The 21,537-nt window shown below is 35.8% G+C and overlaps 1 protein-coding gene across 2 annotated transcripts in view; it reads right to left on the bottom strand.

Annotated features, from left to right (window-relative positions):
• Positions 1-1,770: 1,770 nt before the first annotated feature.
• ATG2B (autophagy related 2B) overlaps positions 1,771-21,537 on the bottom strand; it is a 46,944-nt gene continuing 27,177 nt past the window's right edge. For both annotated transcript variants that reach the window (XM_048305701.1, XM_048305700.1), the window contains exons 26-42: positions 21,438-21,508; positions 20,370-20,446; positions 19,961-20,131; positions 19,339-19,480; positions 18,335-18,537; positions 17,169-17,395; positions 16,425-16,533; positions 14,539-14,733; positions 13,894-13,995; positions 12,184-12,262; positions 11,151-11,355; positions 10,123-10,192; positions 9,076-9,158; positions 8,475-8,596; positions 8,140-8,294; positions 7,040-7,189; positions 1,771-6,266 (exon numbers count right to left, since the gene is read on the bottom strand). In XM_048305701.1, the coding sequence (XP_048161658.1) occupies positions 6,036-6,266; positions 7,040-7,189; positions 8,140-8,294; positions 8,475-8,596; positions 9,076-9,158; positions 10,123-10,192; positions 11,151-11,355; positions 12,184-12,262; positions 13,894-13,995; positions 14,539-14,733; positions 16,425-16,533; positions 17,169-17,395; positions 18,335-18,537; positions 19,339-19,480; positions 19,961-20,131; positions 20,370-20,446; positions 21,438-21,508 (2,392 nt within the window). In that variant the 3' untranslated portion in view covers positions 1,771-6,035. The remainder of the gene's footprint in view (positions 6,267-7,039; positions 7,190-8,139; positions 8,295-8,474; positions 8,597-9,075; positions 9,159-10,122; positions 10,193-11,150; positions 11,356-12,183; positions 12,263-13,893; positions 13,996-14,538; positions 14,734-16,424; positions 16,534-17,168; positions 17,396-18,334; positions 18,538-19,338; positions 19,481-19,960; positions 20,132-20,369; positions 20,447-21,437; positions 21,509-21,537) is intronic.

Below are 21,537 nucleotides of genomic sequence, written 5' to 3'. Positions count from 1 at the left end.
CTCACTCTGCCTGCACCTCCCATTCAGCCAAGGACTGCCAGTGTTGTGATGACAGTGCAGAACTGTCAAACATCCTCAAACTCACAACCCTAAGTCTCCCTCAGACTGTGTTGTACACACAGTAGGAAGCATTTTCAAACTCATCCGGGAGAAGAAGGGAAAGAGAGAAAGTCATCCTGGGAGATTCATGAAGTTGTTGGGGCCACCAACGAATCCTCAGTACCTAACAACAACCAAGTGTTGAAGTCTAAAGGTGCAAGTTAAAGGTTTCTAATGGAAACAGCTCATATTTATTTTATCTTTGTGCTCATGAGCTACAGTGGACCAAGCTCCATCTTGTTGAGGTCTGTGCCATATCTCCAAAACTGAAGTAAGCTTCCTCCTGCTCTAATGGTTTCACATCTTTTTTCCTCCTTGGAGGCTTCCTTCCAGTCTTCAACCTACAAGAGCCAAATTTAACACCCATGCTCTTAATAAAGACAGAAATCAACAACAGAGCAAATAATTACACACACAAATAAAAGCCTGAAAACAGAATTGCACTACAGCTATCTCACAGATCCTCATGACAAACACCTAAGAAGCTCGAACTGCTTCCTTGCCTGTGGGGCCATGAATACTTCACTGTTGCCCTTCAGTAAGTTCTGCTTTCATATAATCACTCTGTTTCAGAACGAAACAGCTCTGAAACCTCAGTTATCTGTCACAAAAAGGCAGCTTTATTACTTTTATAATCTCTGATAATAGAGATGGTTTAAGATACTATTTCATAGAAATATGAATTGGCAGAAAATACCCCTCTATTTAATATCACATTTCAAAGGATGCTAATAAAAATTACTAACAGGGGGAAAAAAAAGGAACACTTGTGCCTGGGTCATCCTCAATTAGGGATAGACATTAACGATACCAGCTCATGTTGCTCTGGGTCGGTATGACTTACTGGTGACTTTCCATAAATTCTCAGTTAGCTGGAGTGTCATCAGTGGAGTGTTAGTCTCCTCTGCTCATCTGGGGACTAAACTGGACACATGAAGATTATCCCTGGTATGCCCTAGTATTGCAAAGAGATAAAGAACTTGGATACTTTCCTTTAATCCACTATGAGGTCTTGCAAAAAAAAAAAGAGGTTGGGGGAAGAGGAGCTACACAGGCTGGGAGTCAGCTTCCTTCTTAAATGAAGGGTTGCTGTTTGACAGAATATTTATCCAGCCTTACACAGTGACCACCCCTCATCCCCCAAATTATAACATCATTACAAAACACAGGAGAAAATTGTTTACACCTGTCACATTCTTCTGGGATCTGGCACTGGCACCAGCACTTAATATTGACCAGTACTCAGAATTCTAAGATCTCTTTTCAGATGCTTGTAACTAAACACATATGGGCATCAGAGAAGCATCCTGAAGGTAATTATTTTGCATTCTTCACAGGGTTGGGAAGCTAATAAAGCTTTAAAAGTCTCCGCTAAATGCAGAGATAAGAAATACATTCTTAGTAACTAAATGCAGCAACAGGCCTCTGGGGGACACAACATCTGATCATTCAGGTAGAGAGCTTTGCTGATGCACAACAGAAGTGGTTTCAGGTTATATCAGCCAGCTTAATTAATTTCCTACCTCTTGACCTCCATGCAATTTTAAAACTTTCTCTTTTTTAGTCAGTGTAATTTTTTTTGAGGTACAACTCTTAGCTTTAACAGTTAATTCTGATACTTTGGGAGACTGTTTTCTGTGTCGGTTATATTCACAGGTAGAGAAAACCAACTCAAGGAACAAATTAAGATATTTATTTTTGTATTGTTACAAATTTGTGGGGGGATTTTCCATTAAATGTATTTAACAGACAACCTATTTGCACTCAGGCCTTTCAGCATTTTAATACGGTAAAATATATACTTTTGGTGCCATACAAATTATCGTTAAAAATAATTCTCAAGGACATACTGAGGGGACAAGAACTTTAAGCAAAATAACTCAAGTTGAAATAGTCAATTCCCTTCAACAGTGGTTTCTATTTCATGACATTATATTCTTTACACTAGCAAACTATATACAAACAATACCACAAAACTACCGTAAGTGCAAAAATGTAAAAAATATACATAAACATATACACAAATTGCTGTGTGTCTGTCTGAGCTACCTTACAATTAAGAAATCCAGTACAAATGCATGGTTTGTATTTATGTATTTGACTTGTAAGTATCTAATATTTAATTGTAAACAAGATTCAGCATGTAGAGCAACTTAAAACAGTTGTCAGAAGCTTAAATCATGAGGCCTGGAGACTGAAGAACTGTACACACTAGGATCCAAACTGACATACATACCCACACATTTTCTGACTTATATTGCAGGGGCATTTCAGGTATTTAAAAGATTTAGAAGTATTTATCTACTCTAAACAAATTCTCGGATTTCATTGTTTTACAAAATGCATACATTTCAATATTTAAAGGAAAATCAGTATCACATTTGCAGGTGTATGGATCATGTTTGGTAAGTGTCTTGCTCATAACCATTGAACAGCTTTTTGGTTTATTAAGAAACCTTTCTTGGCAACTCAATTAAGGAACAGTAAATGAAAGCAAGCAATGGATGTTCACAATCAACCACTTAGTGAGCAAACAGAAGCAGTCACGTCCCTTAAGCACAGATGAACTCACGGGAGATTATCCAGTGAGTCACTGACAATGCTGACCATTAGGCAAGTACACACAGGGTACACTGCACTGCTAAAAAACTGCAGGATTTAGAAGAGACAGTGGGAAGAAAATGGAAGCTGCCTTTGCATGGATGTGTTGATTTGCTGCTCTCAGTCACTGCTAAGATTCTTAGCAAGAATGGTTTGTTTGTTTTACAAAAGATGGCTGACTTTTTTTCAGGTATTTCCGAGGCACTCATCAATGTATTATTTGAAACGCCTGGATATTTAAGAAAACCCAGGATGACAGTTCTATTAGGATGGTGTTGGGCTAAGTAACAGGAATAGCACTAGTACTGTTAGAGTATTTGGAGAGAATTAAACATAGTCGATGCCAGTTTACAGCCTCTACAAATATGAAAACTGCCCATATCTATAGCAACTAATTTCAGTGGAAAATTCAAGTACAACAGTATTTTTGCCAATCTCCTTGTGCTAATGGAGAATACAGTAATGTTATCCATAAGCTTACCTTTCCAGGAAATATGTCCAGAGTCAAATGTCATCTTGTGTATTTTTTTAAGTGCTTGAAAACCCTTACAGTATTGAGCAGAGCATTTGATGAATCCCTTCTCATACATGACACTTTTTGATTTAAAACACAAGCCATGCCCTACAAGACACATTCTGCAAACTGGTCTTAATGTAAACACTAGTTTGCTAAGTTTTGTGATTTTTTTTTGTTTTTTTTAAAACATTTCAAACACTGCAACAATGCAGAATATACACCCAAAAATTAAAAAACTATTTCCAAAATAAAATGTTGAAAAAAATTTAGAATCAGTTTCACTGAAAAGGCTCAATAAAGTGCAAGCAGTAAATGAGAGGGTTTACATAGTGAAAAGTGAAGTTTAATAAATTTGTACAATCTGTATTGCTGACAATGAGAGACACGCTATAAAAATGTTTTACCTTGACATCATGCCCTCATATAAAAATATATTCTAATTGCCTTGCTGTACAATCAGATCTTGACAGAATTGAAAAAGAAAAGAACACTGAAATGCCACCACTCCTTTTAAACAGTGTCTGAAAGGAAGAAAATATGTAGATTTATGCTACTGCAGTGTACTCTTAATTAAGTGGATGAACTGGATTAGCTATTTACTAGTACTAGCTAATTACTAGTATAGTAATTGCCAATGAAAAAGATGCATTGCTACTTACTTGCATTGATTCACCACCACTTCTTGAGAAGGCATTCAGGAGGTGCCACACTGCAAACATGAAACTCATTCCTGTGCAAAATGCTCATGCTTTGAGCTCTCACTAAAGCAGAGCTCTCTAATTACTGAACAGAAGTATGCACTACAGCAAGTACTTTTACATCAAAAAATATTTTATGTTATTAAATCTGCAGGTATTTTTGCTCTAAAAAGCATCTCCTCCTGCTTGCAGCAAGTCATTTAACTGAAATAACCAGGTCTTCAGAGTGTACCACGACTTCAACGATTCCAATGAATTGAAACAAAACTTTATAATATCACCTGTCACCCTATACAGCAATTTGTTTTCACCTGGAGCTTTGTTTTCTGAAAAATAATAAAGCAGACTGCAGAAGTCTTCCCAACAGAGAGGACATTTTCAAATCATTTACTGCTGAGCCAGATTCTTTGGTGTTCAGGAATAGCTATTGTAGTATCATGAACAAGCATGCAGTAGCATAACAAGCAGCGATTATTTTCCTTCATACACTCCTGTTTGTCCTGTAAGGCCCATCAGCAAAGTTTCTGCTAGTGGCAGGTACTAAACAAAGGGAGGGAAAATACTTCCTCATGACCCTTTGAGACTGGTATCTGATCAATAGTATCTGATGTCCCCCTTTCAGTGGGGATTTTCCACATGGCATATGGGCAGGATTTCCACTTATGACTAGCACAGAACTATGACAAACTTACTTACTGGCTAGTCATTCAAAGTTTAATCTACTGAAATTCAAAAGGAGTATTTTTCTATTCAAAAGAATCTTTACTTTTTATTCTCCAGTTTTTGCTAATACAAGACAAAAGAAGTTCATTATTGCACATCTATCGCCAAGACTTTTAACTGCCCCAAAATGGTGCAACGTCAGGTGCTTAATAAAGCTCTGTGGAGACCCTGGTCACCTACTAAACAGTAAATAATGTCAGTACCAACTTTGATTTTTGAAGTTTTGCTGTCCTTTTTTTAAAACCTCTCACCCATTCCCAGCTGCAACTAAAGGACCCCAAATACTCACTGTCAAATTATGATGACACACAACCTAAATTAAGAATACCTTGTGAGAGCAGCAACTTTGCAACAATATGAACTTTAAATAAAAGCAGATTACTGAAATAAAGTCTGTATAGCCTTTTAACTATGAAATTATGAAATAACGTTTTTACTTATGATTTTTCATTCTTACAAAGAACTGTTGGCAACAATTATAATTAATTGTTTTCCTGAAGAGTAGGCATTTTTAGCATTGTAATTAGTGTAACAGTAGACAAAAATGTTTTTACATATAATGAGTTTAAATAAATTTAAGACACTTTTCTGTAGGATCATCATCAAATGATGCTCTTTTCAATAATTTGTGTAAGATTTTAAACCACATAAAGGATAATGCACATTACATTTTATTCACACTATAAAAAAAGCACAATATACAGGCCATATCCTTTAAAGTGCAACACAACAGAACATTTCTGTAACATTCAGGTTCTTCAAAAACCCACAAAAGTAGGTATTTAATATTTAGGAACAAATTCTCTCTGTAGGTGTATTGACACTGAATCTAACCCCTGAATGGTTATCAAGCTTGTCCTTGCTGTAAGTGCCACGCTAAAAGCGATGCTTATGACCACTAAACAATATTACCTTATCTGCTTCCATATTAGACAGCCTCATGTCTCATGTCCACAATGAAAGCTTTTATCCTCTAGTCAGTGAAGAACATCTGCAGAGCCCTTTACTGAAGACAGTTCTTTGACTATGGTCAGAAAACCTCTTTTAAGTCCACTTAGCTTCACCGTACAGGCTACTGCTTCAGATGTCAAATCTAACCAAGAAAAATATGGTAAATGGAACAGAGCAAGCATGTCTCTGAGTTGGCAGCGCATGCTTCACTATGTTTGGCACTATCTACCAAATGTATTGGTAACACACAGTATAAGCACGTACCAATTTGCTTTTCACTTCATAAATCTTTTTTGGTTGGATGTTTTGCTAATAACAGTTGGAAAACCTCATTTGTTCCTGAGATGAACATGACAAAACAAAGTGAGCTCCATCTAAAGCTGCCAACAGGACATTCTTCTTCATTTCCAGCCTTGCTACCTGCCTGCTGAGCCAGATTTACAACCTCAATCCTCCCCAAGGCGCCATTTCTGAGACTCTTCTTGACGCACATCTGGCCTAATCTGGTTTCTCATTCCACCCAGAACGTTTGAGGTTGCCTCTGTTGCAACGATGAAAGGTTTCACCACAGTTGGTGGAATTTGGCGGAGGACTCCTCCTACTGCTCCAGTGACTCCTCTGTTCTCATGCTCACGAGCAGCAGTCTCATAGATGGTTTGGGCTGTGTCCGTAATCCCCTTTCAGAAAATAAAGGAAATCAGTTACACCGAAAAAGAAAAAGCATCCTCTTCTAGTTTTAGGGGAAATTTTAAACTGCACAGCATTTTTCTCCTTGGAGATTTGTATTATAACTGTACTAAATCAATACTGATATAAATATGATTTAGTTCTTCTAATGAGGCTTAAAATAACACTCCTATGAACTTACAGATGCAAATATTTCAGGCAACTTCTGGTGGCACATCTTGCACATAAGGGAAGAAGCTGCGGGGTACTGTGAACTATTGAAAAACTCAGTTGACACCTTACTTCATAGACACTACATAAGGTGCAACCAACAAAGTAAAACACAAAATACAATAAAATCAGGTCAGCATTCTAATTTAAAATACACTGTCATAGTAGAGGAAGGTTTCACTTCTCTTAAATCCTGCACTATGCTTAAAACACTACCTCCCTCAGAATTAACAGTAACTGCAAAGGTGGTCAAGCAGAAAGGGAAGGGAAGGATGGATGACAGAGCACAGGAAATCAAGTGGCTCAGAATAATTGCAAACCATCCCAATGGAAGAGCACTCAAGTCCTGTTCACACTCATCTGCGTGACATCTTAGCTTTTTTCTGCTTTATCCATTCCAGATTTCTGTTAGTTTATGATTATTGATGAAGTCTTGTTCAAAGCTGAAATCTCCTCCTCCGTTTGGCCAGCCTAAACTAACATCTGTTATTTTATTCGCTGTTTTAGGAAATAATTCTTAATTTTGGTTCCCAACAATTGCTTCTGCACTCACCTCTTTCACAACACTGTACGCTTTGGCTACACCCTCCCGCAGGTCGACCGGCTGATGAGCCAAGCGATGGCGAGGGAACCGTTTGATCTTTTTCGCTTCAGTAAAGGTAGGCCCTGGTGATACCATGTCATAAGCAGTTTCTGCAGCTGCCTGCACATGAGGAGCAAATGCAAAACACCTGTTATAGCACCCAACCACAAATTTAAGCTACTAATAGGGTGATGTCATTGAAATAAAGAATTCTTGTTCCACAAATAATATTCATTTGCATCAGATTAAGGTTTTGTCCAAGAACTTCTGGAATGTGCAGCTCTAACTATACATTAATTCCATAATGAAAGAATGAATGTTGTAGGTTTGGTTTTGTTGTCTCTTCAAAGGCATCCTCTAAACTGAATAAAATGCTCAAGAGAGAAACTGAACATTTGATCAATGGTATTTCTTACAAACACACAAGCACACATATAATCCCACCTGTGATTAATATCACTGTTTTTTTGACTATATATGTTCAAGCTTAGGCGCATATACTATTTTTGCAAGATTAGGTGGTAAAAGTGTATTTTCATTATATTTCCATATATTTTATATTAAGAAACATAAATTATTAACACTTTAATCCAAGATTACCTTAGGGTTAAATCCAGGAAGCTCTATAGACTTTGTGTAGATCTACAGAAAAAATACTTGCTTGGGTGTTTTAAAAAAAGGTAAGAATCTACTACTGGGTAATACACATGCACAAAGAACTCATCTTTCTCAATATCAGTGATTTTTTAGTGAGGCTGAACATTTTTGTATTAAATTGTACATTATAATATATTAAATATATTAAGAAACAAGCAGCACCTTGGGTCTTCAGAAGTATTTTAACACAATTTTCTAACCATTGTATTTGATGCCATAGTTCTCACCTCACAGACTGGTGCAAGCTCTACCCAGTCTCTGCTCTCCGATTTATACAGCTGTCCTTATTTTTTTTTTTTTTTATTACATGCTTCCAAACTTAAATCTACAGCATTAAGATACTAGCTTAACCTAGAGCACTTACTGGTCACACCTCTGATTTTACATCTAACTTCAGGAGTAATATGCTTTACCTGTATAGTCTGAACCATTCTGTTTGTTAGCTCCAGTGCTGCCATCGCAGTGGAAGTACCAAAGGAAGCTGCTCCTCTTTGAAAGCCTCTGACAATACGACCATCCTTGCGGTACTGCTCTATTGGCAACCACACCAGGTCTTTCAGACCTTGCACTGAAAATGAAGGCATAACACCAGAGTCAGAATGTTCTCTTAGATAAGCAGAATGCCTTGAAATGAAGTGAAAACAAGAGTCAACACGGTTTGTGGTGGTTTTTTGAGGGGGAGAGGTGTTGTTTGGTTTTTAAAGAAACACATTCATATGTAGCTGAATAGAAGCAAGAATTAACTTACCTAACTGCACAAGTGAATGCATAGGCCCTACTCCTCCCAAAATTCCCGGTAGCTGGTTTTTCTTTATATCGTTAAGCCATTCACTGATGGCATAGGAGAACAATTTATCCACACCTAATAAACTAAAGTAAATAGAATTATTAATTTTTTTAAAACAGACAATTCCTAATAAAATATATACATTTATTATTCATCAAAGTAAAAGATGCCATTTAAACAAAAGGAAAGCTTTTTCAAGTGTCATCTTTTGCTGCTGTTGGCTAAGCCAAACATTTCAAATGCATATGCTTCATAAAACAAACTCAAAACTGTATAATCACATCCAGTTCCATAGGAAGTGAATATAAAACTAAAATTAAGAGTTGATCACCAAGACTAGCACATACATTAAATTCTGTTCTGAATTAGAAGTTCTTCTTCAATTATATATGTATTTCAAAAAACCCTAGAATCAAGAAATATTTGTATGGTCAAAAAGCATTTTGGATTTTAGACGGGCATCTTAACAGAAAATTTGCTTTGCATTTGCAATGCTCAGTTATTCCCCATAAACTTGTTCAATTTGCAATAGCAATGTTGATCTACATTCTGATAAACTTACCCGTGTCTGTAACAAAGCCTCTTCAGCTTTAATTCTGAGCAGTTCAACTGAGCAAGCCCAATAAGAATCCCAGCTAGTGTTCCCTGTAAGTGAAATATTTTGTTATCACATAAATTTACTCAACCCATACAACCTGTGAGAAATAATTTCATCATCTCAACTCTTACTCACAGGTATTCTGTCTAAACATTCTCCCCCAGTCTCCCCAAATGCTATTTGTTACAATGCTATGAATCATGTCATACGGAAACTTGCAAAAAAGGAAACTTGGCTTAACCTGCCACTGCAAGAAAAACATCTGGATACGAGAGGGCTTCTTCAGAAATAATAAGCTGTAATAAATTATGTAAACATAGCTCTGGCTTTAGTGTGTTCCAGTCATTCTAAAGCTACCATATTTCATGTTTTGACTTCTGATAGCCAGGCAAATTCAAGAAGTTGCTGCTTTCACTTTCCCATATTTTCTTACTGATTTCCCATGACAAAGTACAACTCTTGTTGTGCAAACAGGATTTGTTGATGTCTGCTTCTAAACTCAGTGTGATAAAGAATGCATATCTTAACAAGAACCATGAACATTTTTTTCATCTGTAATAGATTCTGCCATTGCCACAGACGCCCATATGTTACTAGACTGCAAGGAAAGCAAACAAGGACAACAAACAACAATATTTTATTCTGGCATTAATGAAGAAAAAGTAAAATAAAATGCACGATTCTGGCATCAGACAGTGGTGTCATACTTTGAGGGGCACTGCAGCTCTATGCTATGATTTCAAGCCAACCACTGAGCTCATAAATGTGACAATCAAGTTCCAGCCTGAGTTAATCATATGTGGGGGATCCATGCCCAAATTTTCCAATTAAAAGTGAAGCAAAGCTTTACTGAAACTAAAGGGGAAAAAAAGTGTTCTAGATTTTATCATTATCACATCCTTAATGAGTAGTGACCATAAAAATATACCCCAAATAATGGGGAGCAGGGAGGGGAAAGCAAAACAAGCAACATCAAATTTTTGTTCTAGAGCACCAGCATTATACACACACCTGATCCATTGACACATGCTTGCCATGGTAATCGAGACGTATTGGAACTTCTGAGGTAAAGCGAAATTCTCTGGGACATACAAAGAAAATATTATAGTGAGAAACATGAAAAGGAAATAAAATTATTCTTCCAAAAAGAAACTCATGGCTCCCCATCCTCCTGGAATAAGATGTCACACCTTTTTTTGTAAACCATAAATTCTTTAGTTACTGTGTTAGTACTTCAGAATAAATTTACAAAATACAGTGGCAAATTCAGCTTTTCTTGGTTTATTCACATCTAGTTCAGATTAGCATTTCTAATAAATTTAACAGTCCTGCAAATGTGCTACTAATCCTGCAAGTGAGCATCTCTATGTTCAAACAAACACACACCCACAAAATGATGGTTCTGTGGGCAAAATTTAGTCCTGCAAGTGGAACTTGATAAAAAATTCTCTTGGTAATGTATGCGGTGAAATAGAACCACAGCCATGCTAATGCAATTTAGCTCTGCACTGCGTACCACAGCACACATCTATTGTTAGAGGCACTTATGATCTGAATGCACATGAAAAAACTTCTGTATAACAAGCTACAATTTTCATAGTCACTTCTCAGTCAGGGTCAGAGGAAGTCATTAGACTTCCTCTTGTGATATTTTAATTCCATACCTCTCTTCCATGACATCCTTATATGCTCTTCCTTTATATACTCGCATCTCTGATTATATTAGATCTAATTTATAGTTAGACATAAGAGTACAAACACTGCTCTTTTTATGCATTTGTAAAATATATCATTACTGGTTCTGTATGTGGTGAAGATTTAATTTTTATTTCCTTGTGCACAGTAGTGTGCAAAAGTTAATAAAAATCACTGGTGAACTTCCAGTGATAGAAACAAATATATATGCTGTCACAACCAGCCAATAAACAACAACAAAAAAATGCACCTTGCCCTAAGGTCTGATAGTTTATCACCACACTTTCTTAAAACATTCAGCAGAATAGCTATGTGTCACTTGAAATTTTGAAACAAAAGTTTACCTGAAAAATACTGGCTGATCATTGTATGACGTCGTTTCTTGTGAGAAATGATCATCATCTCCATTAACCACATCCATAGAATCAATGCTGCCATTTTCATTTGCTTGCTTGTGTGATGAAAAAGAAATGACTGGACTTGGTTCCTTAAGGCTGCTGACATGCCTAGGCAAACTACACGTAACTTCAGCACCAGGAGACTTTTTAACTAAGAAAAGAAGTTATACACAGCTAAGTGACTCATATTTTTCACAGTGATTTCAAAAAGATTGTATTTATACAATTACTGTGTCCTTAGTAAGTTCTAATGCTCATTAGTAGGAATTACTAGCAGGGCAATATTTAAATTCTCTTAGTTATTAATAAAAGCTATTACATGCAGCTTATGTTGAGGTTTGTGCATCAGCATAAATAATGCATCTGGATCTAATGGCAGTATTGCACAGGGCTTCATCACCTATGCATTTCAGCATGACATCTCAACAGAAATAGGCAAAGTATAGCTTCTAACAAATGCCCAAATATAGTTAATAGCGGAAATGTGCTTTCCAATATATACTGCTTTTGCATCAGATAGTATAATTGATTAGAAGTACTGCTTCAACTGCATACATACATCATTTAATACCTCTGGCATAAAACAGTATGTTTGTCTAACAGCTTGAAGTTGTCTAACAGAGTTCAAGTTTATAAACAAGCAGCACAATGTATTTGTTTTATCTATTAATAACTCCCAATAGCATATACACAGTCCTCAACTTTTTTAAAAGCTCTTATTAAATATGCTCCAATTTTGGTTAAACCTTCTATAGAATTAAGATTCCAGGTGTTGAAGACCTTTGTTCACATTTATAAAATAAAAAGCTTAAATACCTAAAGCTTCTGTGTTCTAAAGAACCAGTCATTAATGTTAGTGCTCAAACCCCCAAACAAGTTTTTATACACACAAGATTCACATGTGAATTTATAGACACATACAAAAATTAAAGGAGAAGGAAGTGGCACTATTATGTTAGGTTTTTTTTCAGAAATATACCTTCAGGATCTGGAGTAACTAAGAGTTCTACTTCTGTAGAAAGGCTAGTGAAAAAGTCCTTCAGGAAAAACAAGGCATCCTAATGGCAAAAATGAAAATACAATCAGGTTAAAATAAATACAAAGACACAACTCTCTAAAAACATTACCTACTATTCCAGCTCTATTTCTATGCAGATATGAAACAAAAATTTTTTTTTGTTTTTGAACCTTTAACATATGCACAAACCACACAGAAATGTAGGACAGAAACCAGGAAGACCCTCTTGGCCAATGCACCTTGCTCCATATAATAGGATTTCATGATCTGTCTAGCTCTGTCTTAAAAATTCAGGGTTATTTTTGTCATTTCTACTCTCATTTTGGAGACTGGTTCAGAACACAGGTGTTTTAATGGCTATAAACCTTTCTCTGATTTGCCGTAGAAGGTATTTAAGTATAGTTTATATTCTACTCTAATACCGTCAAGTCAATCAAATAATTACAAATCAAGTCTCATCACTGCTTCATTAAAAGTCATTAATATCTACGGTATTAATGTCTTAATGATGTCTTAAAGGTATTACATCCCAGTTTCTTTTTTGGACAGATGCATCGCACTGGTGCCTTATTCATCCTATCATTGATGATACCTGGACTTTTCTTTCCATTTTTACTTCCAGCTGGTAAGAATGACAGCTTAAGTAGTAATAACAAATATTTCTAATATGACTGCATGCAGCCCTGTGCTTCCAAAGAGCTGTGGTTAATTTCATAGAAGTTGTAAAGGTGAATTTTGTTTATGGTTTAAAGGATGAAAGACTTGAAAAAGTAACCAAGAGGGAACACATTTCCTTCCTAGATGGCAGTATTTCCAGGCTATTTTTTCCTAGATGAAATTATTGCAAACTAGATAGAGTTCAATTTTGCTAATAGCAAAAGGTAAACCTGGTCTCCAATGTGTGTTGAAAGAAAGAAAAAGTAGGTAATGGAAATCCTAATTATGTTCTTAAAAAACCTAAACCCCACGTATCTCTCTGCAGATGACAAATTAAGGAAGAAATGCCTCAACAGAGTAATAACTGCACTTTACATTTGCCTGCACAAACATATATAGCTCTTACTGGTTTAGAAAAAACCCAAATATTTCTTGAATATATCAAAAATACCTTGCACAAAGGCCTGCTAAAGAAAGTAAAACAATTTCTGTTCTTCCTGCCACTGCAGTTGATAGCAAGACAAAGCCTTCAAGTTATTAGAAGCATTTCCTGAGTGCCAAGCGCCCTTGACTAACATGTTGTGAACCACTTCTAGATTAATTATTAACCTTTTTCAATTAAAAACAATGAAGTCGCTTCATGAACAAGCAAAACCAGACCACTCAAGAATAAGTAGTTCTTTTTAAAAGCTGTGATTTCAAAACCTTGGAGATTATCAGAAGTTTCAGGAGGAAAACTTACTGAGAAAACAGCTTTGCCTAAAGATATTCTTAGTTTTTAAATAAAAAATCTAGTCTTTGTATTAGCTGGAGCAGAAAGGAAAGGAAAGGAAGTTCTAGCACGGATATAAATGGAACAACAGAGATTCAAAGATTAAATAAAAAAGGTATCACACCAAGAAAATGTAAAACATAAAATATGTATGATGGCTAGAAGTATCTGGGTTAAAAGAAACCCCAAGTATAATTAAATAAAGAAAAAAATTTGCTTTTTTTTGCACTGGCACAACCCACCTGGTCAATATTGAGGCGAAGTGGCATTAGTGAAACACGTAAACAACATTCCTGTGGGGATCTGCCAGACTCTGGACGGACATGCAATGCTTTAACTGTCAACTGAAAAAAACCCAACACAATTATTAAATCTCAGAACACCAGTCAAGAAAAGCTTTTACTGCAAAACCTCAGTACTAGTATGATTCCACTTAGCAATTACAGTATTGAATAAAAACTTACTCTGAATGTTATAAAAAAATAAAGTTAAAAGAAACTCCCCAAAAAATTAATAAATCCTTTTTAGAACCAGTAAGACTACTCTATACCATAAAAATACAAATCTGCATGTGTAGTGAAAAGTGAATGTCTGCTTGTATCATTACTGATACAAGCAGACATTTGCTCAAAACCAAATTGTGAAAGCTACCAAAATAGTCCTGACAGTCTCAAACCCATTAATACCTGACGTGCTAACATTCAAACTGACTTTTGAATTAGTTTTAATATCCACAAAGAGTCAAGCAAATAACTATCAACAAATTATATTGCTTCAGTGTTCCACGAACTCACGTTTCTGCTTCTGCAAGATTAAGTGTACATGGCCCCCAAAATGATAGTTCAACCACTGTAATTGTAATGAATTAACATATTTCATAGCTATACCATGTTTGAATGTGCTTTTCTGGGCATCTCCTTACTGCAGTAGAGATAGAGAAATTTATTCATCTGTGATGTCGCTAAGCGATCTCTGATCTCCAGGTCCTGAACAATAAAAACTTGTCGTGACACTGGCTGCTCCAACAGACAGGATTCACCTTCTGCACCACCTGGAGGATACACCTCATGCTGGAATTTCACCTTTTAAAATGGAAAGCCAGCATAATCAGTTTCATTGAAAAACAACATTTAACAGCAGAATACTTCTTTAAAAAATAAACAAAAAACCAGGAAAGCACACCACACATAAGAACTTTTAAAGCTGTCTACTGTTTTAAATTTACAGAAATGATATTAAGATTTCTGAAACTATTCAGGTTTTTACATATCTAGCACTAGAAATCTTCCAATTTCTAGTTGTGCAGATGTTCGTATTTTAGCGTGCAAATTCAAGCAAAACCAAAAAGTCTGTATAAGATAAGGAACTAATTTCACTTTTTTTTAACATTCACTCAGCTTTTTCTTCTCAATCCTGGTATCTTTCTCACCTCAAGGTGAAGCCTGTACCAGGCAATCTTGCAAGTCTTGAATCCTGCACCCTCTAACACTTAAGAAAAAAATGTTGCTTCCCTACCAACTGACTTCTCAAGTGGCTTCTTGTGGTCGTTTCCTTCTTTTTACTCACTTTACTCCATTAATATTCTAATTCAGTATTTTTCTTAAATTCTAAGTTATCTTCATCGGGTGACCCCTTGATGTAGCTCGCATTTCCAGCCGTGGTGACCTACAAACCATCCTCTGTCCCCCCCGCGCACGCCGCATCCCGGCCGGCAGTGGAACGCTGCTGAGCGCACACAGCGAGCGCGGCAGCGGCCTCTGCCGGCACGGCGCCGAGATCCACGGCAACACCGTTTGTGACCCCTTCTGTTCTCCTTCATTTCTTTAAACATTACTATTAAGCCTTGTACCAAGTATGAGGAAGTAGAGAAAAAAACCTTTATACCACTTCATGCTAACACCAACCCTCATTAAATATCTGCAAACTAAGAGATGGCTATAATTCTACACAGGAAGTTTTCCAGGTGGAATATTAAATGCTTCCCTTTTTCTTCTTTTTTACTGCAATGTCACGTTTTTTTCTAGAAAAGGCTACCTTAAGTATCACATTTCTGGCAAGCTTAAAGTGCTAATGGGATGAATTTTAAGTTTTGGAAATGCACATAGACTACAAAAGGCCTTTATTTTTATGTAGAGCCTTTCATTCTTATGAAAACATTTGAAAAAAATCTTATTTTAAAAAGATTCTGTTATCGGTCCATTTGACATGAAATATGTTTAACTCCTCACCAATACTATTCACAGCACCAGTAAAAGAGCATCTAGTTCCTATGTTAGAGCTAAGCACAGCTTTAAAAAAACCAGTAAGATACTTATGCCTGAAGGGTGATAAATATGTTAGGGGAAACAAAGGAACAATACTCTGATACAACTAGATGTTATTTCAAATCCAGTTACCAAACTGATACACTGAGTATTCTCAACAGATCTACATCTTGCTTATTTGGTGAGAATACGTAATTCCATAACAGGTTTATCTATTCAGAATGGAACTGAAGAGAGAAAAACAAAACAGCAGTTGTAAAACTTGTTTATAATGAACAAAAACTTTTAAGAATATTGCAATGGATATCCTTCATCTTTAGAAACAAGCTTATTCAGCAAGTAAGTATTATGCTAATGCTAACAGTTTTGTTAAACAAATTCTACCTTCATCACCATCAAAGTGATTGCTTAGATGTAGATACTGTTGAAAGATATAATACTGAATTCTAAGGAGTATAACACATAAAGACATCCACACACAGAGAGTCATGGCTGTTTCTGTCATTCACCTTGCTTAACTGTATTTCCATTAGGAAGTCTGGGTTTCTTCCTCTTCCTCCACATGCTGTATTCCGTCCATGCCTTGTTGGTGTATGAGAAGGAGAACTGTGGGGACTTCTGGGGAAATAAAAAGGAAAAATAGGCTTTTGCAGATCAAAGTTATCCCACTGTTAATATAAAATGAAATGCACTGGATGTAACTTATTACTATTTTAATGATATTCAAAAAAACATGGAAATTGTGTTACTGTTAACCAAATTTCTTTTTGTTCAAGTAATATATACCTAAGCAGAATGCTAGGTGTATGTATCCCACCAAATTAACATTCATAAAACATTTCCTTAATTTTGGCTGTGATAATTTTACTCTTTAGTTTACATGACATTCTGTAAATCTGACTCTTATGCTCCTTAAGCCCTGACCTCTTTAGGAAAATCTGACTTCTAATACTACCCTAAAACAAAATGCATCCTTCCATTCCCCCCAGAAAAATCAGCAAAATCAAACCCAGTTTGTCCAGGTTAAGACACGGGAGAAATACACCCTGATTTGTGAAGTTAAACTGAATAAGATTCTAGATGATCTTTAAAATCCCTTCCAACCCAAACCATTCTATGATTGATTCCTTGTGAGAAGGGAGCCAAGAAGCAAGCAAGGGAGACTTGAGACTGAACAATAAGATTACTCCAAATCAAAAGAAAATTAAGTATTTCTAAATCTTCAAATCCACATAATTAGATCAAACACTTACATGAAACTTTTAGCTGGAGAAGTTGGTGGTGCAGTTCCAAAATCCCTTCCACCATAAAGATGCCAAATAAGAGATATTTCCTTTACAACATAGCGTACAAGAGGAACAGGAAAATGAAGGGGAGCTTTGCTTGTATCCGTTTTTTTTATAGGTTGGCTGAAATGATTTTCCTTTATAACAATTGCATCATCAACCATTATTTTTATAACTGGCTCTTCCTCTTTTTCCTAATTTAAAAAAAAAAGCATATAGCACTGAGAAGGTGATAGCATTGAGAAGGTGGAATCTTTCTTTATTGAGATGTCTAAATCTTTCCTATGAAAAGGAAAACTTTACTGTCTTCTAAAGCTTATACAACACATGATTGGTTTAGAAGTGTTTTTTATAAAGACAAAAGCATATGAAAGAAAAGTAGAAGCTCCAAAGTAGTTAAAAACAACAATAAAAAAACCCAAACCAAAACAAAAAACTTCCCCACCCAAACTATAAACAAAACAAAGTTCTAGCTGAAAGCAAACAGAAAACCACAGAAGAGCCCAGGCTACCCTATTAGCACTTTTGGAAACAAACAAGCTCAACTATAACTGGCAAAGTACAGCCTCTAATCAGAGACCCAGGAACTGCTTCTGTCTATTAAGAAGAATACCACCAGAAAACATGAACCCAGTGCAGAGGACAGACAGTGGTGTAAAGTGACACACAAGCTTTTCTCTGAGGTTTGGCAAGGACCTTGGGTCCTTAGAAACATTGAGAGCTTGGATTAAGAGAGAAATGAACAAAAGACAAGAAGACGTGCAAAGCTGCTGTTTTGATAAATGCTGGTTTTTGCCTAACACACTTTTTTCCTAACTATTCCATTATTGTAAGTCAAAAATGACAATGACTAAACATGACTAAAACGTAGGAAAACTGCCAATACAGCTTAATGTAACATTCAGATCAGAGAACAATTACATAGTGCTGAGATACAGAAAAATCTTATCTATTTGAAAGTACTTGCACTCATTCCTAACAGTAACAACGCGTAAATTCCTTTCAATCAGAAAAACTTCACTAAGCAACCACGGAAATCTATAAAATCTAATTTGTCCAAGTTTTACATAGGCTTTTCTCTAATTCAGTTTATATATGGATTTTTTTTTTTAGTAATTTTCAAAGGAACTTACAGCAACAGCAACTTTAGGTGCGAAAAGAATGCAGAAATCATCACTTTCTGCTGGAACATCTCCCATGGCCTCACTTAACAGGTGATGAGTAAATGAAGCATAAGTGGGACTTGGCTCTTGTGAGACATTTCCACTTTCATCTGGAAACAGGAAGAGATCTGAGCAAGATGGTTCCTGAGTTTGAGATTTGTCATCCAAAACCCCTGGGAGTTGAAGGAGGGTTGAGAAAAAACATGTTTCAGTGGAAAAACCCTTACAAAATATGAAAATTAAGTAAGAGTTAATTAATGTTTGTTACTTCAATTATATCAAGGAAATTTGCTTATTATATCTTGAATCAATTCCTACTATGAATAAAATACAATTCTCAAGTTTCTCATTCTAGTAGTAAGACCACAGCATCAAAAACTTTCAGTACTACAGTGACTGCTCACCTTCCACCACAGAAAACACCACCAGACATTATGGAAATAGTAATGGAATAGAAATCTATTTGCAGTACAAGATCTTATTAAATTTAAACCTGAATTACACTCCAGCCATGATACAGAAGCCATAATCCTATGATAAAATCAACTCTCTTCTTCTATCTGCTAATTCAAAAAAATGTTCATAGCTTGAAGTTCTTCCTGTGACTCGGAACTGCACCATCTTTCTGGACTACCTTCATACACAGAAGAGAGGTCTTTGATTCGGTCACACTAACTTATACTCCTACAGAATTTGGGGTCTTGACAGAGTCCCAGAGTCAGATTTCTTCCTTGCCACTTTCAGTACCTCAGTAAAGTGTATTTGACTAGAATCTCAAAGTACTTCTGCATTATTATTATTATTAGAAGCAAGAATCCCTTCCAAAGTTTTGTGCTAGTTTGAAGACTTCAGACATCCTAAGTACATGCTCCCATTCTTATTGCAGCATCTCAACATACACAAAACTTTCAATCCCACTTTCTTTCCAGAGAAGCTGTACTTTAAATGTAGGTAGGCCTTCAGAGGATTCCTACCATTAGACTCTTGCTTCATGGCAGAAGCAGTCTGTTGAGTCTCAATTTCTTCCATTGCATCACTCATCAAATCCCGTAAAATCTGCTGCTCTGATTCAGCGAGGCCTGGTCCGTGGGAAGATGGCTGGCTAAAGGTCTCTACCTGTAGGAGAGGAACTATACATAGTTACATCTCAAAGACAACAAATGCCAAAAAAGATTTTGATAGAACAGCTTGATTCACAGCCCTTCAACTGTGAGAAAAAACACTAACTTGTTAAATAGTCAAGTGATCTGAAACACCAAGCTGGATGATTCATAAAGTAGGTTAGAACATTATGGTTCAGGCTACTTAGATCATCACAGTACATGGACACCTCGTATTTGTCCTGGAATTTTCTTCTTTAGATAAGAATAAAGTACAAGAGGTAAACAGCACAAAATATTTTACAATATTTAGTGACCAAAGTAGAAAAAAACTCCAAAACTTTATTTTAACTCTGAAATGTATTTTAAATTAGATACAATCTGTTCATTTCTTTGCAGGAAACCTCACATTATTTGTAAATAGAACGAGGATTAAAATTAAAATATATCACCAAGAAGCAGAAAGTTAAGTTGCTATCATTTTGCCATTCTATACCTTCATTTTTGGCTTGCTAACTCCACGTTTAACTTCTGTCTTAGTGGGTGGATGTAAATCACCATAACTTGCAATATATTGTATGAGATTCATTAGTGCAGCACACGAATCAGAGCAGGTACGAATATGGATTACATCACTGGAACAGTGCAGCTCAAAACGTGGCTTAGTCTAGACAGCAACAATGAAAAGACAAGAATACACTTCAAATTACCCTAAAGTTCCATAAAAATAGCACATACAGAGATGTTTTTAAATTATTTTACTTAACTAGTCAGAAAAGGAGTTTAAAAAAAAATACAAGTAAACTGAAAAACCTTCCTTGATTTTAAGTATAATAAAGTAATTTTCAAATCACAATCACTCATGAAGATTTTACATTTTATTTTGTTTGTGATTAAATACTTACTCTTTCTCCATCAGAATCAGATTTCACTGCTGTAATGGTTAGTTCCAGCAGTCCCATATCCATAACACGAACATAATCTGAAATATGATGATTTAAAAAATACTAAGACAATAACAAACACCATATACCTATCACTATAAAACCATTAAAAGCAGCATGAGCTGTAAAGGAATCTTTTTTATCAAAACCTTTTGTATCTCTGCATTTCCTTCTTTTATGAGAATTACTTTCAGATTTCAAGTTTCAGCTACTCAAATCAAGAACTTGAATCTTTTCAATCCAAAATATCACTCCCACTACCACCATCTGTGTGCAGTGTAATCTCTTAAGATATTTATCCTCATTCCATCTGTGGGAGTTAAGAGAAACCAAGGCACACAGAAGCTGAATGACTAAACATTCAATCAATTTTTTAGTTGAAGTGAGAGAGAACACATGTTCATATTGTACTAATCTTTCAGTGCCATGAATAACTTATTTGCCCTCTTTTGTTGTTTAAATAGAACAGGCATACCTTTACTCTGCCCCCTACTAGAGATCTTTTACCCTAAGCTAAATACATATGTTTGTGGGCACAAGGTTTTATTATTTCTCCAATTCATTTGTTAAATATTGATTCAAGTTCCTCAGTCCTTAAAGGCTCTTACTATTTGAATGAGAGCAACCCAGTTGGTATGATTCTTTTGAGAACCTAGAACTTTGTGCCATATAGCACCTTTCAAGTTCAACTATTTAGAACATATATCTCATGAGATCTCGTACCTACGAAAATTTCTTTCTGCAAAACTCCGGATTTTTAAAAATATGCTTTTTCAAATACCTGTTATTAAACTGTAACAAGATACTAGAGGAATTGCAAGATGCTTTTCTCTGACATACTTCTGGATCCACAAATCCAAATTCAAGCACTCAGATTTTTATCAACATTTCACTATTCTCTCATAGTCAACTTGCTGCTCCTTATCTCCTCAAACCTCTTCTTCAATAACCTTTATATATGCAGAATACACCTGTAATTTTGTCTCTTTAGGCTCTGCAATTGATTAGTCATATCTAAAGCCTCCTTACCTCTATGGAGGTTCACCATAACAGTGTTGCACTTGTCAGACAAATGCAAAGCAGCTTCATCTAAAATTATCCTAAGAGACAAAAACAAGATGAAATAAAA

This window comes from Corvus hawaiiensis, chromosome 6, assembly GCF_020740725.1.
Source record: "Corvus hawaiiensis isolate bCorHaw1 chromosome 6, bCorHaw1.pri.cur, whole genome shotgun sequence".
Classification (NCBI taxonomy): Eukaryota; Metazoa; Chordata; class Aves; order Passeriformes; family Corvidae; genus Corvus; species Corvus hawaiiensis.
The sequence above is the reverse complement of the archived record's forward strand: the minus strand, read 5'-3'. Positions and strand labels throughout refer to the sequence as shown.